The sequence below is a fragment of the Pempheris klunzingeri genome, chromosome 17, assembly GCF_042242105.1.
Source record: "Pempheris klunzingeri isolate RE-2024b chromosome 17, fPemKlu1.hap1, whole genome shotgun sequence".
NCBI lineage: Eukaryota > Metazoa > Chordata > Actinopteri > Acropomatiformes > Pempheridae > Pempheris > Pempheris klunzingeri.
Window position 1 is genome coordinate 7,686,445 of NC_092028.1, and position 19,507 is coordinate 7,705,951.

At 41.9% G+C, this 19,507-nt stretch overlaps 3 protein-coding genes across 3 annotated transcripts; 2 read left to right on the top strand and 1 right to left on the bottom strand.

The window, feature by feature from the left end:
* Positions 1-1,959: 1,959 nt before the first annotated feature.
* Positions 1,960-4,694, top strand: LOC139216306 (putative C-type lectin domain family 20 member A). Its single transcript, XM_070847397.1, has 4 exons — positions 1,960-2,059; positions 3,490-3,828; positions 3,929-4,023; positions 4,406-4,694. The coding sequence occupies exons 1-4, from the start codon at positions 1,960-1,962 to the stop codon at positions 4,547-4,549; spliced, it is 678 nt and encodes a 225-aa protein (XP_070703498.1). The 3' UTR covers positions 4,550-4,694.
* A 1,921-nt stretch (positions 4,695-6,615) lies between these two features.
* rpl23 (ribosomal protein L23) lies at positions 6,616-10,747 on the top strand. Its single transcript, XM_070847217.1, has 5 exons — positions 6,616-6,684; positions 7,764-7,847; positions 8,576-8,704; positions 9,683-9,796; positions 10,609-10,747. The coding sequence occupies exons 1-5, from the start codon at positions 6,672-6,674 to the stop codon at positions 10,689-10,691; spliced, it is 423 nt and encodes a 140-aa protein (XP_070703318.1). The 5' UTR covers positions 6,616-6,671; the 3' UTR covers positions 10,692-10,747.
* Positions 10,748-13,142: 2,395 nt separating this feature from the next.
* On the bottom strand, positions 13,143-18,209 carry LOC139216307 (von Willebrand factor C domain-containing protein 2-like). The gene is made up of 3 exons (XM_070847398.1): positions 17,844-18,209; positions 15,554-15,683; positions 13,143-13,384 (listed from the first exon to the last, which is right to left on the bottom strand). The coding sequence occupies exons 1-3, from the start codon at positions 18,207-18,209 to the stop codon at positions 13,143-13,145; spliced, it is 738 nt and encodes a 245-aa protein (XP_070703499.1).
* Positions 18,210-19,507: the final 1,298 nt, after the last annotated feature.

A 19,507-nucleotide genomic window follows, 5' to 3' on the forward strand; every position in this document is an offset into this window, starting at 1 on the left:
CCACTGTCTTTGCAGAAGCTGCTGCAAGAGCATGAGAGCTTGCGTAGAGGAGGGGCGCTGTGTACCATGAGCACAAGCAGTGTGTTCCACATTCCTCCTGGCTCTGATTGGTTGTTTTCATTCAGACATGAGTTTTTTCACAGATTACTCATTGAGCCATGCTTTCGGGGATTGTTGGAGAAGACTTTGTCATAGAACATTGGTTATCAGAGATATTGGGAGTGAAATTCAATTTTAACTTTTTAATTTGTATACTTCAATGTACACTACTCACAAAAAGTTAGGGATATTCAGCTTTCAGGTGAAATTTCAGGATGAACCTAAAATGCATTCTAACCTTTCCAGGTGAACTTAATGTGACCTTCTCTAAACCTTTGAATGCACATGTCCAACTGTTCAGTGTTTCAGTACTTTTTGCACAAGTTGCTGTTCTCTAACAAGAAGCTTAACAGCAACATTCACAACAGGTTTGATCCCTGAATCCACCAATACATTTCCTGCTTCAGTTAGAGTTGGTATTTAAACAGTCCTCCTCATCATGCTGTTCACATTGTGACATCATGAGACCAAGACGACACCTAACTATTGATCAGCAGCACCTCGCCATTACGAGGCTTCAAACAGGAAGTCCTCAGACGGAGGTGTTCACTGAGCTTAGAGGGTCACAGAGTGTCATCAGGAGGTTCTAACAGTGATACAGAGACTGGAAGAGTCACAGAAAGGAGAGGGGTGGACGTCCTTTGGCCACATCCCAATTTATTGAGACACTGAAAATGTTTTGTTGTGGTATACCCACCACTGTTGTTAGCTTTTCTTTCAATAAATTGTTTAAGATGAAGAAATTACCATTGCATGCTTCTACTTAAATGCCCTACTTTCATGATATAATATCACTGTAGCATTCACTTTTTACATTTTCCATAAATTTCACCTGAAAGTCGAATATCCCTAACTTTTTGTTGTTAAGATTCTCATAGAATTTTGATGATTGTAACTCCAAGAGAATGTATCATGCTTTCAACCGTGAAGAAAATCTCAGAATTGTGTACTTATATTGCAGATTATGGTTTCATTTTTTCAGTTTTGTCTGAGTTTAAGTTTTTGGAACATTGGATTTTTATTACAATAAGAAATACAAGAGAGACACACCTACTTAAATATATTTTTATATATAGTGTAGAATCTAAATACGAATTCATACAATAGATAAAATTAGATCCAACAGTCCAATATAATAATCAAATGATATATGTCAAATAAAAAATATATATATAATAAAACACACAGGGGACATTTTTCTGAATTACTGTATGAGTTCTTACGCTTAAGTAATAATACTCGCTATGTGTCATGAGTATTTCTACAGTGTAGTACTGCAACTTTTACTTAAGGACCTGAATATTTCCTAAGCCACAGAAAATAACACACACATACTCAATTCAAGGTGCAAGCCGGCTGTCTGTTGGTACACCATGGAAGGGTCTGCAATTATTGTGACTGTTTTATCAGGTCAGTATAAGTCATTTTTCCTCAAACCTTTTTCAGTCATGGAAGAGTTGAGTATAAAGTGAGCATGCAGACTAGAAAATGTGTTACATATTTTAACTTAACGTACAGCTCTTGCTGAGTGTGAGATAAAGTGTGATCCAAAGGTCTGTCATACTGAAGAAACACTTTACATCTAATGAGTTACACCATGATATGTCACACAGTCAGCTGTCTGTGAGGAGGCACAAACTGTATAAAGTGAGTTTATCACTAAAGGTTTTAAAATGATTATCTTTATCATAACCACAGGTCTTTGTTTCCTACCTGCACGTTTTTCTTGTCTCTACATCCTTGTTGAAGAGGAAAAGACCTGGACTGAAGCTCAGAGATACTGCAGGGGAAACTACACTGACTTGGCCTCTGTACATACTGAGCAGGACTTGGTCCAGCTCAATGACCTTGTAGGCAGCTATGGCTCCGTCTGGATTGGACTGCACACTGATGGTGATGCATGGAGGTGGTCTCTGGAAAGCCAGAACCACTATGGTGAAGGAGAGGCTGAGTTCAGGATGTGGGCTCCTGGAGAGCCCAATGGCGGCCAGGAACAATGCAAACTTTGTGCGGCAATGAGTCAAAATGGTGAATGGACGGATCAGCTGTGCACGCAGAATTTCGTGTTTGTTTGCTACAACGGTAAGAGGGATCACAGTAGCAACTCTGGTAGTCTGTACACACAACAGAGCTTTGAGCTAAATGCTAATGTCAAGCTAACATTCTCACATGACAATGTGATCATGCTCAGATACAGGAGTGTGTGAGATGCTGGACCCAGTGATCTCACACACACACACACACACACACACACACACACACCAGCACAATCACCATTTAACCTAACCTGCATATCTTTGGTCTGTGGGAGGAAGCTGGAGAGAGCGGACGCAAGCACAGGGAGAACATGCAAACTGCCCAGTTTCAAAGCAGATTCAACAGATTCAAACCTCGAACCTTGGTGCTGTGATGCAGCAGTGCCAACCACCACACCACCATGCTGCTCCAAATCAGATCACATAAAATCTGTTACCCCAAAGCAAGAAGGTTCCACGTTTCAATCTGGGCCCTTTCCAGTGGCCGTTCTACCTGGGGCCTGCATGTTCTCCCCAGGTACTCTGGCTTCCTCCTACAGTCCAAAGACATGCAGGTAAGGCTAATTGGTGACTAACTGGTGACTCTAAATTGCCCATACATGCAATGTGTCAGCCCTGAGTGTACTCCACCTCTCGCCCAGTGTCAGCTGGGATTGGCCCCCCACGAAGGATAAGTGGTATAAACAGTGAATGGATGGATAGTTGGTCCAAAGTGCTATAGAACAAAAACAAAACAAAAGACAGAAAGAAACACAAAAGAAGTGAATCAAAAAATAATTATGATGATAAACACAATAATAGTAGGCCAATAGTAAATATATCACTGGACCAATGTGATGTCAATATTGTATCCTGATTTTTGATTGGTTTGGGAGGCCGTCCTCTGTTGGAGCATGATTTTGCACATTTTGGCAAGTAACAGATTGGCATGAAAAAAATGAAGTAGATTAAACAGATTTAAGAGATCCCGTCCTAAGGAGGACAGCACAAGCCCCTCCTCCTCTGCACCCCACCACCACTTCACACAGACTGCCCTTTGGCCTCCTGTCTGCTGTCACTGTTGAAGCATTTTAATCAGAATTTCAATAATGGATTTTTTTCATAAGAAGAGAGAATTTTTTTTTCAACCAGTTACTCTTTTTTATATCTTAATCTCCCTCTTGCCCCTTAAAAATAGAGAGCAACCTCCTCTGCCTCTATGAACCTTTGTTTTTTGGTTGGTACAGGGTGGGGGACCAGATACTTTGAATAAATTACATTACAGTATGACCAAATACTCTTAAAAGTAGCATTGTTCAGATATTGATATTCAGAATCAGACTCATTGATTTCAACACCATTAAAATATTTTCAGGCACAGTAGGAGCAGCGCACACTTCATCAAGCTTGGTCCCTGTGCTCCAAGCCCTAACGTGGGAGGGGGCTCAGAGCTACTGCAGGAAGCACTACAGCGACCTGGCCAGTGTGAGGAACCAAGCTGAGAATTTCCAGGTACAGAGCATGATCATGGACTCCAAATGGATCGGCCTCCACAGAGACGCATGGACATGGTCAGATGGGAGCTCACTGTCATTCAGTAACTGGGATCCCAGTGCACTACCTCTAACATGCCAAAAGTCTTGTGCTGCTTCACGTCATGGCAAATGGGTTCGCCAGGATTGCGACAACGCACACAGCTTTGTATGTTACAGTGGTGAGTTCTCATTTGGTTACTGTCAGTTGTTACCAAATTATTATTATAGTATTCAATATTCACAGAAACTCTATGATTATTTTTCCCTTATATATAACAGCTCCCCAGGTGAGGAAGCAGGTGGTGCGGGTTGTACTGAAGAAAACTGACTCCTCTGTGGACATGGAAGAGCTGAAGGAAGGCATCCTGCAGAAGGTATTGACGTTTGAGTTTAAAGCATTTAAAGCTTTGGAAATACTAACAGATAAATAATGAAGCATTCAGCTTAATACAGTGGCGCTCATTGGTTTCTGGAAATCTCAAAGATCTCCATCATGTTCTCTTTGTGGTGATGAACGCTATCTGCAGAGATCCTAGAACATAACCTCCTGACTGTTTTGACTGTCCTTGTCTGAATGTTGAATTTGTTCTTTTTCTGTGGATTTGAAGTTGAATTTTAAAGTTTCATTGATCTTGTCATTGAGCTTCCTTATAAGTGTTCCCAAACTGTTGAAAGCAAGACAATAAAATGTACTAATGAGCTAGAAAACACATTTCAATCAATGGGAGAATAATAAAGAATCTTTGTACTCCTCAGTTTAACCAGAGACTGATGGCTCACGGCCTGAGTAAAGACGTCAAGCTGAAATGGGTCAAGCAGCCTGATGGAAAGGTGTTCCATTCTGTGCTCCAGGAAGAAGAAAAGGGAGAGAAGGAGAAGAGTTGTGACACTGATTTTTGATCTTCTGTAAATGATCACTCATCTTTCTTTTCCATAAAGATTATTGTTATTAAGAAAGACTTTGAATAGGAAATAGAGCAAAATGTATGGAGGCAGGAATGTGCCATAATAACAGATTCATAATAATAAGATAGTATTAGTAATAGAACAATAAATACGCAAAAATAATGGCACCTTTCTTTTAATTTGTTTCCTTTATTAAAATTTACAGTTTTTGTCCTTGTTTGGAGCCAAAACTTTTTATTAAGCTCAACCCACAAAGGCAGGGGGGGCTGCACAGCATTCTGCTTGCTCTGATGGTTGGATCATGAAACGGACCGAAAAATGTTACCACAGAAAACAAAAGATTTGGTGAAATAGAACAGAAAAGGCCAAGAAATACATAAAAGCCTTTTTTTTATGTTTGTTCATTTATTGATTATAGTTAAACACTGTTGAAAATGACATTAGGACAGTTGCACACATCAGGCTCACAAACTGGGACTTTGATATATTGCAATATTGTGATAAATTGCAAATGCTGTTTATACAAAAATTGCCATCCATCTTCTTGCAAATAAGTTCAACATCATCTACTAGTAGAATGATCTTTTTCTTCTCTTTTGGGCTGCCTCTTCCTCCACCTAGATGTGCATCTACCACATGCATTTACATTAATTTCCTCCAGATAGATCAACATCATCTTAAATTGAAGAAACAAAACTGGGAGCCATATTAGAAAATATCACACGTATACTTCTTTTCCTCAGCAACAACTAACTAACACAACTACTTCATGTTCATCACTATAAAAACAGTAGAAAAATAACCTACATTAAAACACCAAAACATTCAATACAGAAATGAAATGCAAATTAAAAAAAAAGAAAAAGAGACTGCACATGGAACAGAGACAAGAATGCTCTAATGCTGCTCTGTATGTAATTGATGTGCAAATAAGCAACTATTTGCTGACCACATCTTTATAAGGTGATAATATGTGCTGTACTTCTACAACAGCAAACACAAAACAATCATTTTCAAGACACCACACTCAAGACATACTGTAAACTCTAATACTTCTGTTGCAAATTAAATTCCACTCACCTCAAATGAAATGAGGATGAGGTAGAAATATCAGGGTCATCTGAAATCCTTGAAAACTAACACCAAAACTTTTTTCTAATTTATTTCTAGACACCATAGAGATGTGAGTGGGGACATGCATTTAACTCACACATCAGTGTTCTGAAAAGTGCTCTTCCTCACTTGTTAAGGTCTCGGCATGGCCTGAACCCTCATCCTACGAACATATACAACATACAGGGACTACCAACTGGGATAAACCATGATGATAAATATTGTAAAATGTTCACTCATTCCTTCTCAAAACAATATCAGCCATGTATTTAAAGTAATCTGGCATTAAACTATTATTATCATTATTTATTATAATTATTATTTTAGGATAGGATAGGATAGGATAGGATAAGATAAGATAGGATGGGGTAGGATAGGATAGGCATCTATTGCATCTGTGTCTGCCTCCTTCAAAATGACTGACAGAGTGTCCCTTCCACCCCTGAGAGTGTGTGATGAAATTAAGATCTTTAAATTAGGACCCATTGAAAGCATGAACTCACAAAATAATTCCATCTGTCAAATCTGTATAGGCAGGTGCTTTTTGACTGGGGTCCTCGATATATTGGTATTTTTCAAAAGTACTTATTGAAACAGAAAAAACGTTATGAAGTCATTTGGAACAAATTGATTGAAAAAGTCAGGAAAAATTAGAATGAACACTTTTGAGACATGACAAGACAAAGTGTGTGCCTCTATAATGGTCTGTTGGTACCCCAGTCTGTAGGACTGTACTGTAATTATAACAACAAGCAGGGCCTTGGTGATGTCTATACATAAAAACATTAAAAAATCATTGAACTGATTTTTATTGTTTTATTTATTCAATTACATAATAAAAATTGAAAGCAAATGAAATGCTAAAAACAGTGAATTCCATGTTGAAGGTGCTTCCGACAGACCCTGAATGCAGCATGCATCCGCGCTATGACCCGGATGAAGTTCTGTTCAACTTTATATCCCACAATTCCTTTCTCCGCCTTCCTCTTTCCCTACCGCAGCCATGTCTAAGAGAGGTATGAATCTCACCTTGTAAAATCCACATTCATCTGCTGTTTTTTACGCACCGCTGGATCTTACAATGTTAATTGCGTGTTATACAGTTAGGAGGACGACATATTTCTGTGATTAGTTTTTCATCAATGCGAACACTTAACATATTATGAACGATAGCTAGCGAGTTGGCGGAAGCCATGTTCCGCTGTCGGTGCTGTGTAGGCATGGAGCACGGCAAGCTAGAGGCCCAAAATATGAATTGGGTGCTCGCTGAAAACTTGAGATAGGCTCGGCAGTGGTAGGCTTAATATTTACCTATTACCTATTAAATCCAAACGAAAGGTTCCGTGCAGAAAATGACTCCTGTCAGGTGAAACTGGCCCGTGCTAATGGTAGCTAAGGCTGCTAAAGAAAGCTAACGTCAGGCAGAGCCGGTACGTGTTCAACGATGTGTCTGAATGTTCAACTCCCAGCTGCTTTGGAGGTTAATTAACTCGTGAATACACACGGTATCCGAGTCGCTGTGAACAAATCGTGTTGCAAAGAAACGTTAGCTGTCAAACAGTAAACACGTTATTGAGTACCGTTTTCCGACAGTCGGAAAATGTCCCCAGGATAGAGAAGAGTTGAATTATTTTTCTACCTCCCAAACTGAAAAATGGTGACTCTTGGGCCAAACGTGTTCCACTGGGCTCCTCACCGCCATGAACCCTGAAAGTGTAATCCTCTAGTGACAGATACATGCATGTGGACGGCAACTCCAGTAAAATGGTTTTATTTCTCAAAGACACATCACCATGTTTATGTAGCTACTGATATGCAGGTACATTAAATCTGGTGGTTATGAATATTGACTGAGAAAAGCATCATGAAAAACTGAACGTGGAGATTAGTTTCTACAGTATAGATTTAATGTTAAAGTCCCACAGTAGTTGTTGGACATGTGGTGTTAGAATAGGAACAAATGATTTCAACTGGATATTAAACACAGAGATGGTATTTGAACTAGTTAACCAAGATGATCTTCATTTCTCATCATGAAAGTAGTTCCATTTAAAGCTGATTTATTTTGTGTGTGTGTGTTCCTGTGTTCTTTTAGGACGTGGTGGTTCATCTGGAGCCAAGTTCCGCATCTCACTGGGTCTCCCAGTGGGAGCGGTCATCAACTGCGCTGACAACACAGGTATTGTCATAGCTAAAAATGTATGTGTTGCATTTTGTCTGTGGGCTATGCTAGCAGTGACTGAATGTGCCTAACTAGTCCTGTTAATTAGCAGAGTAGCACTTCATTGTTTTCTTGTGCAATTTAAACCGGATCAATACCATTTAATGTCCGTATGCTGAATGTGTAGCTGAAATAATCTGCATAACTCCTTCATAAAGCACTGAATTATGTTTTTGCTTTTCAGTTTTTGTTTCAGAATGATTTATAATGTCTTTATCACTCAGTTTTAGATGTGCTTGCTTACATTTGGACAGGGCCTCTTTCCTCATACCAGCCCAACTTAACCAGATCCTGGCTGTAGCTTCTCAATTATTGTTTATTTTTTTATTTTTTATTTTATTTGACCTTTATTTAACTAGGAAGTCCCATTGAGATCAGAAATCTAAAAGGGAGACCTTGTATAGATATAAGAAGGGTATCTTCTAAGTCTTGGCAAGAAAGTCTACTCAGTACTCTTACCCTTCAAAAAGCACTTGCTCTGTCTGCTCAGTGGCTAGGTGAGTTGTCGTAGAAGGGAATATTGACCTCATCACTGTGGGTGAGATGGCAGCGACACACTGTGGCTGACTGATCTCAATCAGTGATGAGACAAACTGACAGGGCTGTAGCCTGCCATGTTATAAAACTGATGCATGACTGTTAGTTAGTCTTGTGTCTCACGTTGGTGTTCTCCCTTTGTCCTTCAGGTGCCAAGAACCTGTACATCATCTCTGTGAAGGGCATCAAGGGACGTCTGAACCGTCTGCCAGCTGCTGGAGTGGGTGACATGGTCATGGCCACAGTCAAGAAAGGCAAGCCAGAGCTCAGGAAGAAGGGTAAGCAGAACGGCTACTCTAGTGCTTAGTGCGTTTTAGCACTTGAGGCTAACGCAACAGGGCTGATGTCTACCATGTGTACATGATGTCCAAGGTCTGGCAACAGCAGAGGATTTCACTGGATAACAGCTGAAAACGAAATAGCAACAACTAACTGGCTGGTTAGAGCTCCATGTAAGATTGTACCTGGGATTCCTGCTACCTGACCAGACTTCAGGCGCTAATGTTAGCACTGCTGCGTTAGCCTCTGAGGCCACAGAGATTAGTGGGCTGGTCCAGGTACTGGCTAGTAACTTTCACTTTCTTCACAACCCTGTTGAATGCCTCCTGTGGGTCTAATCCTTAGTTCTTTCTCAAATTCAACATTTTTCTTTATTTTGATGTTGATGTTGAATTTGACAAGAGAGGTTGAGTTGAATCATTAAGATGTCCAGATTGAGGTGCCGTCACTGCACTCAGTGTAGACTCTACTCAAGACGGACCGAGTTATTTGACACCCAGCAGTGACGTACTTGGTACTCTTCCCCTTCAAAAAGCACTTGCTCTGTCTGCTCAGTGGCTAGGTGAGTTGTCGTAGAAGGGAATATTGACCTCATCACTGTGGGTGAGATGGCAGCGACACACTGTGGCTGACTGATCTCAATCAGTGATGAGACAAACTGACAGGGCTGTAGCCTGTTAGTTACCTTCCCTTCTGTCTTCTGGAAGACGAAGAGTGTCTCAGTGTGGACTCTACTCAAGACGGGCTGAGTTATGTGACACCCAGCAGTAAAACTGAGTGTCTTTGGTCTGGTCTAAGGCTTAATATCAAATAGGTCTGAAGGTTTTTACATGGTTATGGATGTTACTGCAGCATAGTGTGGGATCATTTTAAGTGAAATAATTGGTTATAGTGCAGTGACCTCTCCAATTACTGGTTGACATAGGTGTGTGCAGCTTTGTCTGAGCTTGAAATAACCACATTCTGTCTGCCCACAGTGCATCCTGCGGTGGTGATACGGCAGCGGAAATCATATCGGCGAAAAGATGGCGTGTTTCTTTACTTTGAAGACAATGCAGGTGTCATAGTAAACAACAAAGGAGAAATGAAAGGTGGGTTTGTTGGGGTCCTACACCCAGCTCCTGTGTCTTTTATGCTCACTTTGAAGTTGTCTTTATTTTTTTCAGAATCAGTTACGTCAGCAATTACTGACTGCAGCCCCTCTGTCATGTTTGATAGTGATAGTTTGTGGTGGTAAAGTTTAATTGATTCTCAATAACCTCCACCTCAATAACAATCTACCTGCTGAAATCTTAGATCCACCAGTGCTATTTTTTTTTTTTATTTGTAGGCATGTATCATGAGAAGATGAAAGCTTATGTTCTTTTACAAATGTACATGTGATTGATAATCAGGACTTTTGCATGACATCGATGACATACTAATGTGTCACTGAAGGCATGCAACAACATATTAGTCAAATAGTGTTCTCATAGTGCTGCTACAGGTAGGTTAGCAGGAAGATATCTCCCCTTCAAAAAGCACTTGCTCTGTCTGCTCGGTGGCTAGGTGAGTTGTCGTAGAAGGGAATATTGACCTCATCACTGTGGGTGAGACGGCAGCGACACTGTGGCTGACTGATCTCAATCAGTGATGAGACAGCTGTAACCTAAAAGTCTATGAAGCGACTCTGACTTTTCTGTTATGTCATGTATTGCTTTTGCTTGGTGTATTAACCACTGTTTGTGAAAAGTCTGCTCAACGTTTGTGGCTAGAATATACTGTGTATTGTCACCCTGCCACATAACTTATCTATTATTTGCTATATTCTAGTTTGATGTGCACCAGTCAGGTGTGCCTCATTCCACACATGTATTAAGCTGAATCCTGTAGTGTGGGAACTAAAATATTTATCTTTCTGCAGGCTCAGCCATCACAGGTCCTGTAGCCAAAGAGTGCGCTGACCTTTGGCCCAGGATTGCCTCCAACGCTGGCAGCATAGCCTGAACTGGACCCTGCACCTCTGTTCATTTTCAATAAAAAAAAAACTATTGGTAACGCCAGCCTCATGTCTGGGTGTTTATTTGTATGTATGTATTTGTATTTGTATGTATCATTTACATCTTAGTGTGAGCTCTGGTTCATGTTCTGTATGGATCTGCTGCTGTTTTAGAGCATCAGAGGTCTAATGTCTTCAAGTAGATGAAGTGGGGTTTTGCAGTGTTACGGTGCCATTTTTTCACATTGTTCACAGATTTTGACATTGCAGGATTAGTACAGTTTGATTTCCACAGCTACAGAACTTTGGCTGAAGGTTAAGTGTAAAGAGTATCTACAAGCTCCAAATGCCCTGTTTTACCTTGTATTTGATGCACTTCCTCAGACTGCCCACTAGAGGGTGTATTGGAACAGGACATGGGAAGGTCCAGCTATATGTAAAAGCTTTATTTCACGATTTAGAGCTCAGGTAAACATCTTGTCTGTACACTTGACACAGTAACTGGAGCTACATACAAATGAAACACAACACGGCACATTTCTGGGAGGGCGTCTGGGACCGCAGAAGCACAACTACTTACTATACAGGGAGAAAGTGTTGTAAACCTGAGTGCCATTAAATACAGTCATGTTGAACATTTGAAGCCAAAGAAGCCCAAACCATTTTGACCTCACCGCCGGAGCGTGGGCCAAGAGGAAACAGTCGACAGTCACAAGCTGAGACATACAGTATACAGGAGGGTAATAAATGCTTACTGGCGTGTACTAACATTACATATGAATACACCATGTTTCAGCCCAGGTAGTGTGTAATCATCCCATCCTCTGCTCTGTGTGTGTGTGTGGTCTCATCTCTGGCCTCGCTCTGCTTACAGACGGAAACCAGCAGGTCTATGGAGAGAAACCAGGCTGCCACCTGCACCCGACTCTTATTTCCCCTCTGTCGCTCTGTGTATACCATCAATACATTCACCCCCTGATGCGTCCATGTTCCCCAGTGGAATCATGGGAGGTTTTATGGAGAAAATGAGTATCAAGTAAGTGGGTAGGTAGACGGTAAATCTGCTCATGTACAGGAAGAGATGGATTAGATGCCTATGCTTAATAAACTACTGGAATATTATACTATTACTGTTTTGACCCTCTAAAATCAAACACAAGACCTAATATTTAAGAAATGCATTTCACTTTCTGCTCCAATGATTTCTACTATCATTAGCATCTAGCCAACTAGCCTATTAATAATAATAATGATGATAATAGCTGAGAACTCCGAGGCCAAGGAGCACATCATTCACTAACTCCAGAAGTGTGTGGGATCACTACTAATGTGGAAAAACAACAGATATTCCTGTTCATGGCGGCACGTCGGCCTCATCGTGTGTCTCTACCATGTAAAGCTGGTTATGGATGCTGGTGAGTTTCCACCAAACATGAAGCGAATATTCTCCTGATATTCACACCTGAGTTTCAGCTAAAGTTAGCAGCTCTGTCCTGCTCCAGCTCCTGTCCTCCAGCGTTCTGTGTTACACTGGCCACACACACATGCATTAGTCCTCGTCCTAGAAGCTCTTTCTCTTGGAAATGCAAAGAAAAACATGAGCTGAGCAGCCAGAGTTCCAGCATGGCCTGACATAGTTCCTCTTCAAACTGATAACACTAGGACTCATTACCTCAACACTGCAGTACAATAATGTGTATTTACATCTTCTACATGGAGCATTAGCTGCTGAAAAAGGTTTAGTAGTTAGGTAAAGATAGATGTGGAGGAATGCTGTATTTAAGCCTTGTTCATGTCTCCTGATACTAATAGAACGAGTGTATTTCTGCCTCTATGACACATTTATCCCAAGGATAACTCTGTTGGCCCTTTTTGTACATACATCAGGTTCAAAAAGTTTTAGAGGTGGTCCAGTGAATCGCCTCTGCTGGCAGCCAAGAACAGCTGGTGAAAAAGCTGCAATGGTGCCCGACCAAAGTGCGTCCACTACAAGTGCTTGTTTTGCCGCTGATGTGCTCAGATTGTCATTTAAAGTGTAAGACAGCAGTACAGAAAGGATCCCGACAAAGACAGACGTGTAAGATCCTTTTTGTTTAAGCAGAAACAGCCATTCAAGTGGCAGAACAGCAACTCTTGTGTAAAAATAATGTTTTGGTCAATGGAGTCTGGTGGCTTTGAACCAAGCGATATTTCTGCTCAAACAAAAAGGATCTCACAGGTTTATCTTTGTAGGGATCCTTTCTTTAATGTTGTCACTGATGAAAACAAGCACTTTTAGTGAATGTCCTTTGATCTGGGGCAATGACCCTAAAGGATTTGGGTTTGTCGGCCAGTCTTGGCTGCTGGTGGAGGCCAGCTACTGCACCACCTCCCATCTAATCCCACCTTCCAGTCGTTTTTGAAGCCTCACTCTGCAAAAGGAAAATAAAAATACCAGAGTTATCCTTTAGCATGCCAACTCATGGTATCACATCCAGTCTGGGAATAAACGGACTCCCCCCTCTGCCTCTGGGCACCTCGTCCCCAGGGGGCTCGGTGTGGGTGCCGGGTGTCAGACTGGGCTGGGGGCGCTGCTCGCAGGTGGCCTGGGGATGGGTGTGCCATGTGCCGTCCCGGTAGGTGCAGTAGCACACTGTCCGCTCATCGATGTTGACACGCTCCCCCGCTGGGATCACCCTGTTTCCAGCAAAGCAGTTGGGACCTGGAGCGACAGGGAAGTTGGCGCATGTTATACAAAAAAAAATGGCAAATCTAGCAGGGGAGCTGTGTCATTCACCTCAGAAGGCAACTGTTTTCAACTAAAACCCCGTATAAGTTATAGCTCAGCATGCAAACTAGCTTCTTTCTCCACACGAAGTTAACTAGCTGGTGAACATGGTAGAGCATTTAGCAGCTTTAGAGGTAGAGACGTTCTCAGGATACGGGGGTCAAAGGAGAGTCCATATTGTTTGTAATGTTTCTGCTGCCTCCAAGTGGACAAACAAATCAGTGAATGCAGCCTTAGACTCAACAACTGTTGTTCTGCTGCAGCACAAAGTCTTTATTTGTGGGTCAAGTTCGTTACTGATGTGTGTATGATACTAAAATGATGATACTAGCTACGCATATGAAAATGCTGACTTATGCAAAGTGACATGGAACTGTCCCCTCCCTGAAAGGAGGCTTCCTGCAGATGCTATTCCTTTCCCCCATCACCGTGTGCTTGCAATATATAATATAATACTTTCTGTAAAGCAGATATGTCTTGTTTGGGTTAAACAGCCTGCCTTTGATATCATTTCCATCCTTCCTTCACAGATGGGGGTTCCTTTATTTGGCAGCTACCTGAGAAACAATTACCAACGGCAGTCAGCAGGAGGACAGGAAGTACAGTTCATCTGATGCCAGAGCCAACCACATGCGATACGGCACAACTGACGTGAGGGAATTTGGCAGCAGTGGGGGGAGAAAAAAACAATGACGCAACGAACCAAACCATCTGTCCTGCTGTCTGTCCAGTGGAGAGGCAGTAAAAATAGAAACTACAACTTAACTACAACTGCTATAAATCAGTGCGTTAACTGGGATGTAGTTCTCTTTTAGGTGGTCAGAAACAACCAGTGAAGTAAAGCTTTTGGTGGGTTTTGCTACTTGGCCTGTCCATTTTATTCTACAACACAGCAACACATAAAGAGAACAGTTATTATTATCCCTGTGTGGTAGAAAGGGACTTTAATACCAGCGGCAGTAAAAGCATGCGTGACATAACAGTGATGGCTCTGTAAGCTGCAGAGTGTGTGAGGTGACATAACCAATGCACTTGTACAATGACAGCCTTTTAATGATAACGCAACCAGGGGGCATGAGCGTAAGTGTGTGTGTGTGTGTGTGTGTGTGTGTTAAGGAGCATCAGTGAGATGGGATATGACAGCACATGTGGTTATGCTTCTGTTACAAGCTGCCTGAAGCAGCACAGAGGACAGCACTTGACTTGCACATGAGTGAAACTTCTGCCAGTTAAGAGGCCGAGAGTGTTTCAGGTTATTAGATTTCATCGTAGTCACACACTATACCTGAAAGTCCATACTAGCATAGGTAGCCTATGTAACGTAGCCATTTGGTCCTTTAAGCTGATTATTTTACCTTAAGAAAATAAAGATACAGCACCATGTTTATGGGAATTCTTCATGGAATACAAAGAAAATATATCTACATCGACAAAAAGAGTTCTCAGGTGTCTTTTCTTTTTGGTCCATTTTAACCAGCTTGTTAAAGAAAATGAACGTCATTGTAATTATACACATTCTATAACCTGCAGGAGCTCCATGTATCCCTGTTTTGCCAGGTGATTACTATTAATGAAATCAGTATAACACATTATTTACAATTGAACACATACAAATGTGTGATTTAAAGATGGTTACCTGACCACCAAAGCACATGGAGATGGCAGCCACCGAGATGTGCTACAGCTGTGAACGAACATAGTTTAATAGTGCATTTGTTGGGGACTATTTTTAGCTGCGGATGAATCCACATTGGCACGTTTGGTGCTGTAGTGAGTCTTTCTGACAGTGGGGGAGTTTAGGTGGGAATGAGTCAAAGCGGTAAATGTGTCTGTGTTCACTGTATTGTCCCATGCACTCACTGCTTTATCCGTCTTGTTTGCACGTTGGCACCAAAAGAGGCCCAGAGTGAGAGGCCTCGTCCTCCAGACTTAAAGCTCACTAACTTTCTTCACAATGTACCTTTTAGATTTAAAGAGCAGCACTGGTTGTCCTCTGCAGACGATGAACAGCCATCACACATTTAAAAATTAGTTTTTCGAGACCTGGAGCAAAGTGTTAAGCTGATGAAGAGAGATGGAAAGCCAGCACCAAGCGAGTCTTACCGGTCTTACAGATGGGGCAGCAGTGGTTGGGCTCGTAGGTGGGGTTGACGCAGTGAGGGGCGGGGCAGTCCGAGATGCTGCAGTACACCTCCCTGTTGGCCTCGCAGCGACACCGCTCACACCTCGACAACTGGAACACACACACACACACACACAATCTGACTTTGAGCAATCAGGGGAGCACGATGTGTCCAACACACACACACACACACACACACACACACGACAGCTGACCTGCTTTCAGTGTTAATGGGCGCACTTAGTCTAACACACCATCAGTTACATAAAACACAGCCGATGCCCCCCCCCACCCCCCCACCCCCGCTGCTCAGGCCCCACCCAGCACGTGGCTACATGTCAGCATGGAAGCTGTTTGTTGACATGATGATGCAACAGAGCAAACAAGATGGCCGCTCTTCTTTGTTATCAGATATTGAGCAGCTAACAGAACTCTCTCATCCCTATTTTACGGGCTGCACATCCTGTGATCATCGGGCCACTTCCACACATGCCACCCAGAGGGAAAGGAAGCAGGAGAAGAGAGCTCCTAGAAACATAACACATGCACATCAGCGTGTCTGCATCTGCTGGCACTTCTCTTCCTTCCTTTTCCAAATCTGTGGGAAACTGTTGAATGATGCTTTCAGGTACTTCCCTGACATTGTGTCCTCGCTGCCTTTTCAAACCCGTATGAACTGATTACTGTTGGTCACGTGGAGACAGGACATTATAAAATTGATGTTGGGAACATGTTAGCAAACACATCAACATTAGATTTTATTTGTAATCATCAACATAAGTGCACTATTCACCCTCAAGGACTGTGATAATGTGCACGAGATATTCCAGTTTTTGCTCTTCTTCTGAAAAAAGACAATATGGCTTCTCAGCTTTTCTTTTTTTACATGGCTAATGAAAATGAACATTCCACTAATATTCCTGTTTTCATGTCCAAGGAATTCTCCTAAAACCCAAATAATATGTCTCTACATTAGGAATAAGGCCTGATTTGGAAGGTCCAAACAGAATATGCTGTTGACATGACCTGTGTTGAATTCTGAATATTGTTGCTCACACAGTAATTTGTTTTATTGATAAAATAAAAAATATTGATTAGTGTAGCTTTAAACCTGTTGTAGCTGGTTTCTTTTGGCCACTTGGCGGCAGCAGAAACAAGCTGTAAAGACAATACTGACATATTTTTACAGTAAAAGGCTTTTATGGCAAACATGTTAGCAAACAGTTGCCCATTTATACATTCAGTGATATGAAGCAACATGTTCATTCATTTGGAGTCTTGTTCTGTTTTTGGTCTCCACCTCTTGAGAAATCTCTCTCTCTCTCTCCCCTCTCTTTCATTACTTAGCTTTTTAATGAAATTGCAATTTAAAAAGTAATTGTTTTGCGTAGTACTTTTTTACTCTTACTCGAGCACGTTGGCACTAAAATATATATACACATATGTATGGTGTGGGTGTGATGTATGCACGGCAAGTGAGAGCAAGCGAGCGGCAGAGGTGAATGCGAGTGGGGCAGCAGAAAGATTTAGTGATAATTATACAGTTTATTAAGAGGAAAGGCTGCAGCTTCCCAAGAACGACATGAAGCTTCTGTGTGTTCTAACTGCTGGAACAGCCTGGAGGAAACGAACTCCTCCCCTTTGTTGCCTCAACACACTTCAACTTCAGCAGACTGCGTCCTTTGAGGTTTCACTGAGTGACACAAATAGTTTTTTTGTTCTAGATACATTAATGAGAGTTAACATGCACTTCACATTTGTTGTCAGCCCGCCTGTTGAGGACCTTTTTGAATGTAATAAACCTACACCGATGTGATAAGTTACATCTAATGAAGTTACTCAACACTTGAGCAGTTATATATATATATATATATATATGATTCTAAATGACATTACTTTCTCTTGAGGATGGTTGTTGTCTGCTCTATCCATCACTGCATGTTCATTTTGTTAAAAGAAACATGTTGACTAGTGCAGCTTTAAGGTGTTTATTCAGAATCAACTGTAGAAACTTTCAGCAATTTAATAATTTAACTATAACAAGGTTTCATTAACTAGACAAACAGGAGAGCAAAAAAAAAACATGTTCATGAGGTCGTGCATCATCATACCATAACCTTGACCCTGTGTCATGAACACAATTAGAATCTAGTATCAATATGACAGGATATTAAATATGGGACATGGTCACTCCTGGGGAGTCAGTAAGGTGTCATCATTACAGAATCATGCAGACAAAAGAAGTAAGAACAAAGTTGGGCTCTCTCTCACCCTGAACTCCTCTAGCAGACGGTACGTTTTGCCCCCGTACACACAGATCCTGGCCATGGCCTCGCACACCGGACAGCACGCCTTGAATCTGATCCGCGTGCACCGGGGGTGGATGCGTGGACACCTGGGTCGGACGCACACGGGACCGTCCACGGTGCACGTGCACGGACACGCCGACGGGCTCGGGTAATAAACCTCTCCGATGCCGTAAACGAAGCCGTGGTCGTCGATGCACCACTTCCCCCGGTAGTCCCCGAACTCGTAGTCCAGGTCGGTCTTGGAGGAGTACTCCGCCGGACCGCGGGGCAGCAGCAGCAGGGCGAGCGCGACGGAGAGGCGGCTGAGCGCACGGGGCCGGTGGCTCATGGTGACCGACACTGACCGCTTGTGTGTGTGCGTGTGTGTGTGTGTGAGTGTGTGTGTGTGTGAGTGTGTGTGTGTGTGTGTGTGAGTGTGTGTGTGTGTGTGTGCGTGTGTGTGTGTGTGTGCGCGTCTGCTGCGCTCCGGTGAGCTTCTCCTCCCACCGTGACGCCGATACATGCGCGTCAGGCTGGAGAGGCGCAGAGGACATACAGGTGTCAGCCAAACCCTCAACTCAAAGTGATCTGGTCTTAATGCAAGATACTGTCAAGAACACTGGTTTATCTATTGTATTCTGCTGTTTTTTTAAATCAGTGTATTAACTGATAAACACGTGACACAGATAATAACACAGAAATGTCATAATTACATTAAAGGAGTAAAAAAAGGTTTCTGCTGGTGAGATTAAAAGACTCTAAAGGACATGCTGGACACCACCAATAATAATGATAGTAATAATAATAATCATAATAACACTTTAGCACAGAATATATAAGAAAACTGAAAAAGTACGTATGGTAATGGCAAACAACAAAACATGGCAGAATATTTATCTTTATCTGCCACAGGAGAGGTCAGTCAGGGTGCAAAACACACTTTTAATCATGTTTAAATAATGAATAATGCTTGACTTGTGAGTCATTAGTGCAGGATGGATCAGGAATTCCTGTTGCTCTCCATTAATAAATGATCACTGTGAGATGGTGTGATTAATTAACACTTAATAGGCTTCTCTCACAGCAGACATTTAACCTGTTGGTAGGAAAAGCTACTGATGACATTATGATGGCCCTGTAACAGTGAACCTGGGTGCACAATCCCAGCACCCTGAGCTGCTAAATGGAATTGAGCCTTTGGTTATTTACACCTGTGCTGTACTGTGACAAGTCAACATCTGTGAAAAAGGCCTGTTGAAAAATTGGAAAGCCAAGCAGCTGGGTGAGACTGTTCCAGGAGTCCATGCAGGGACCCGACATCTTTTTGCCCCAGGAATCCTAACGGGTAAATGCTAGTTATGTTTAGGATAATAAACCTGTTCTGAGTTCTACATTTCCCCCAAAACGCTGTCATAGAAGTTGAACTCAAATGAGAGGTTAAAGCAACCTTTCCTTTTCTAACCATGTGACCTGTAGTGCTTCATGTTCAGGGGCCCTCTGGTGGCCAAGGCACGGTGTGAAGAAGCTGGATGTTACAGTAAAGTTCCATCTGATCTGACCTTTATTTATTTGACGTTAATTGTATTATATACTTTATATAGTGTATACTATATCATTTATACTATGTATTTAGACACTCAGACATCA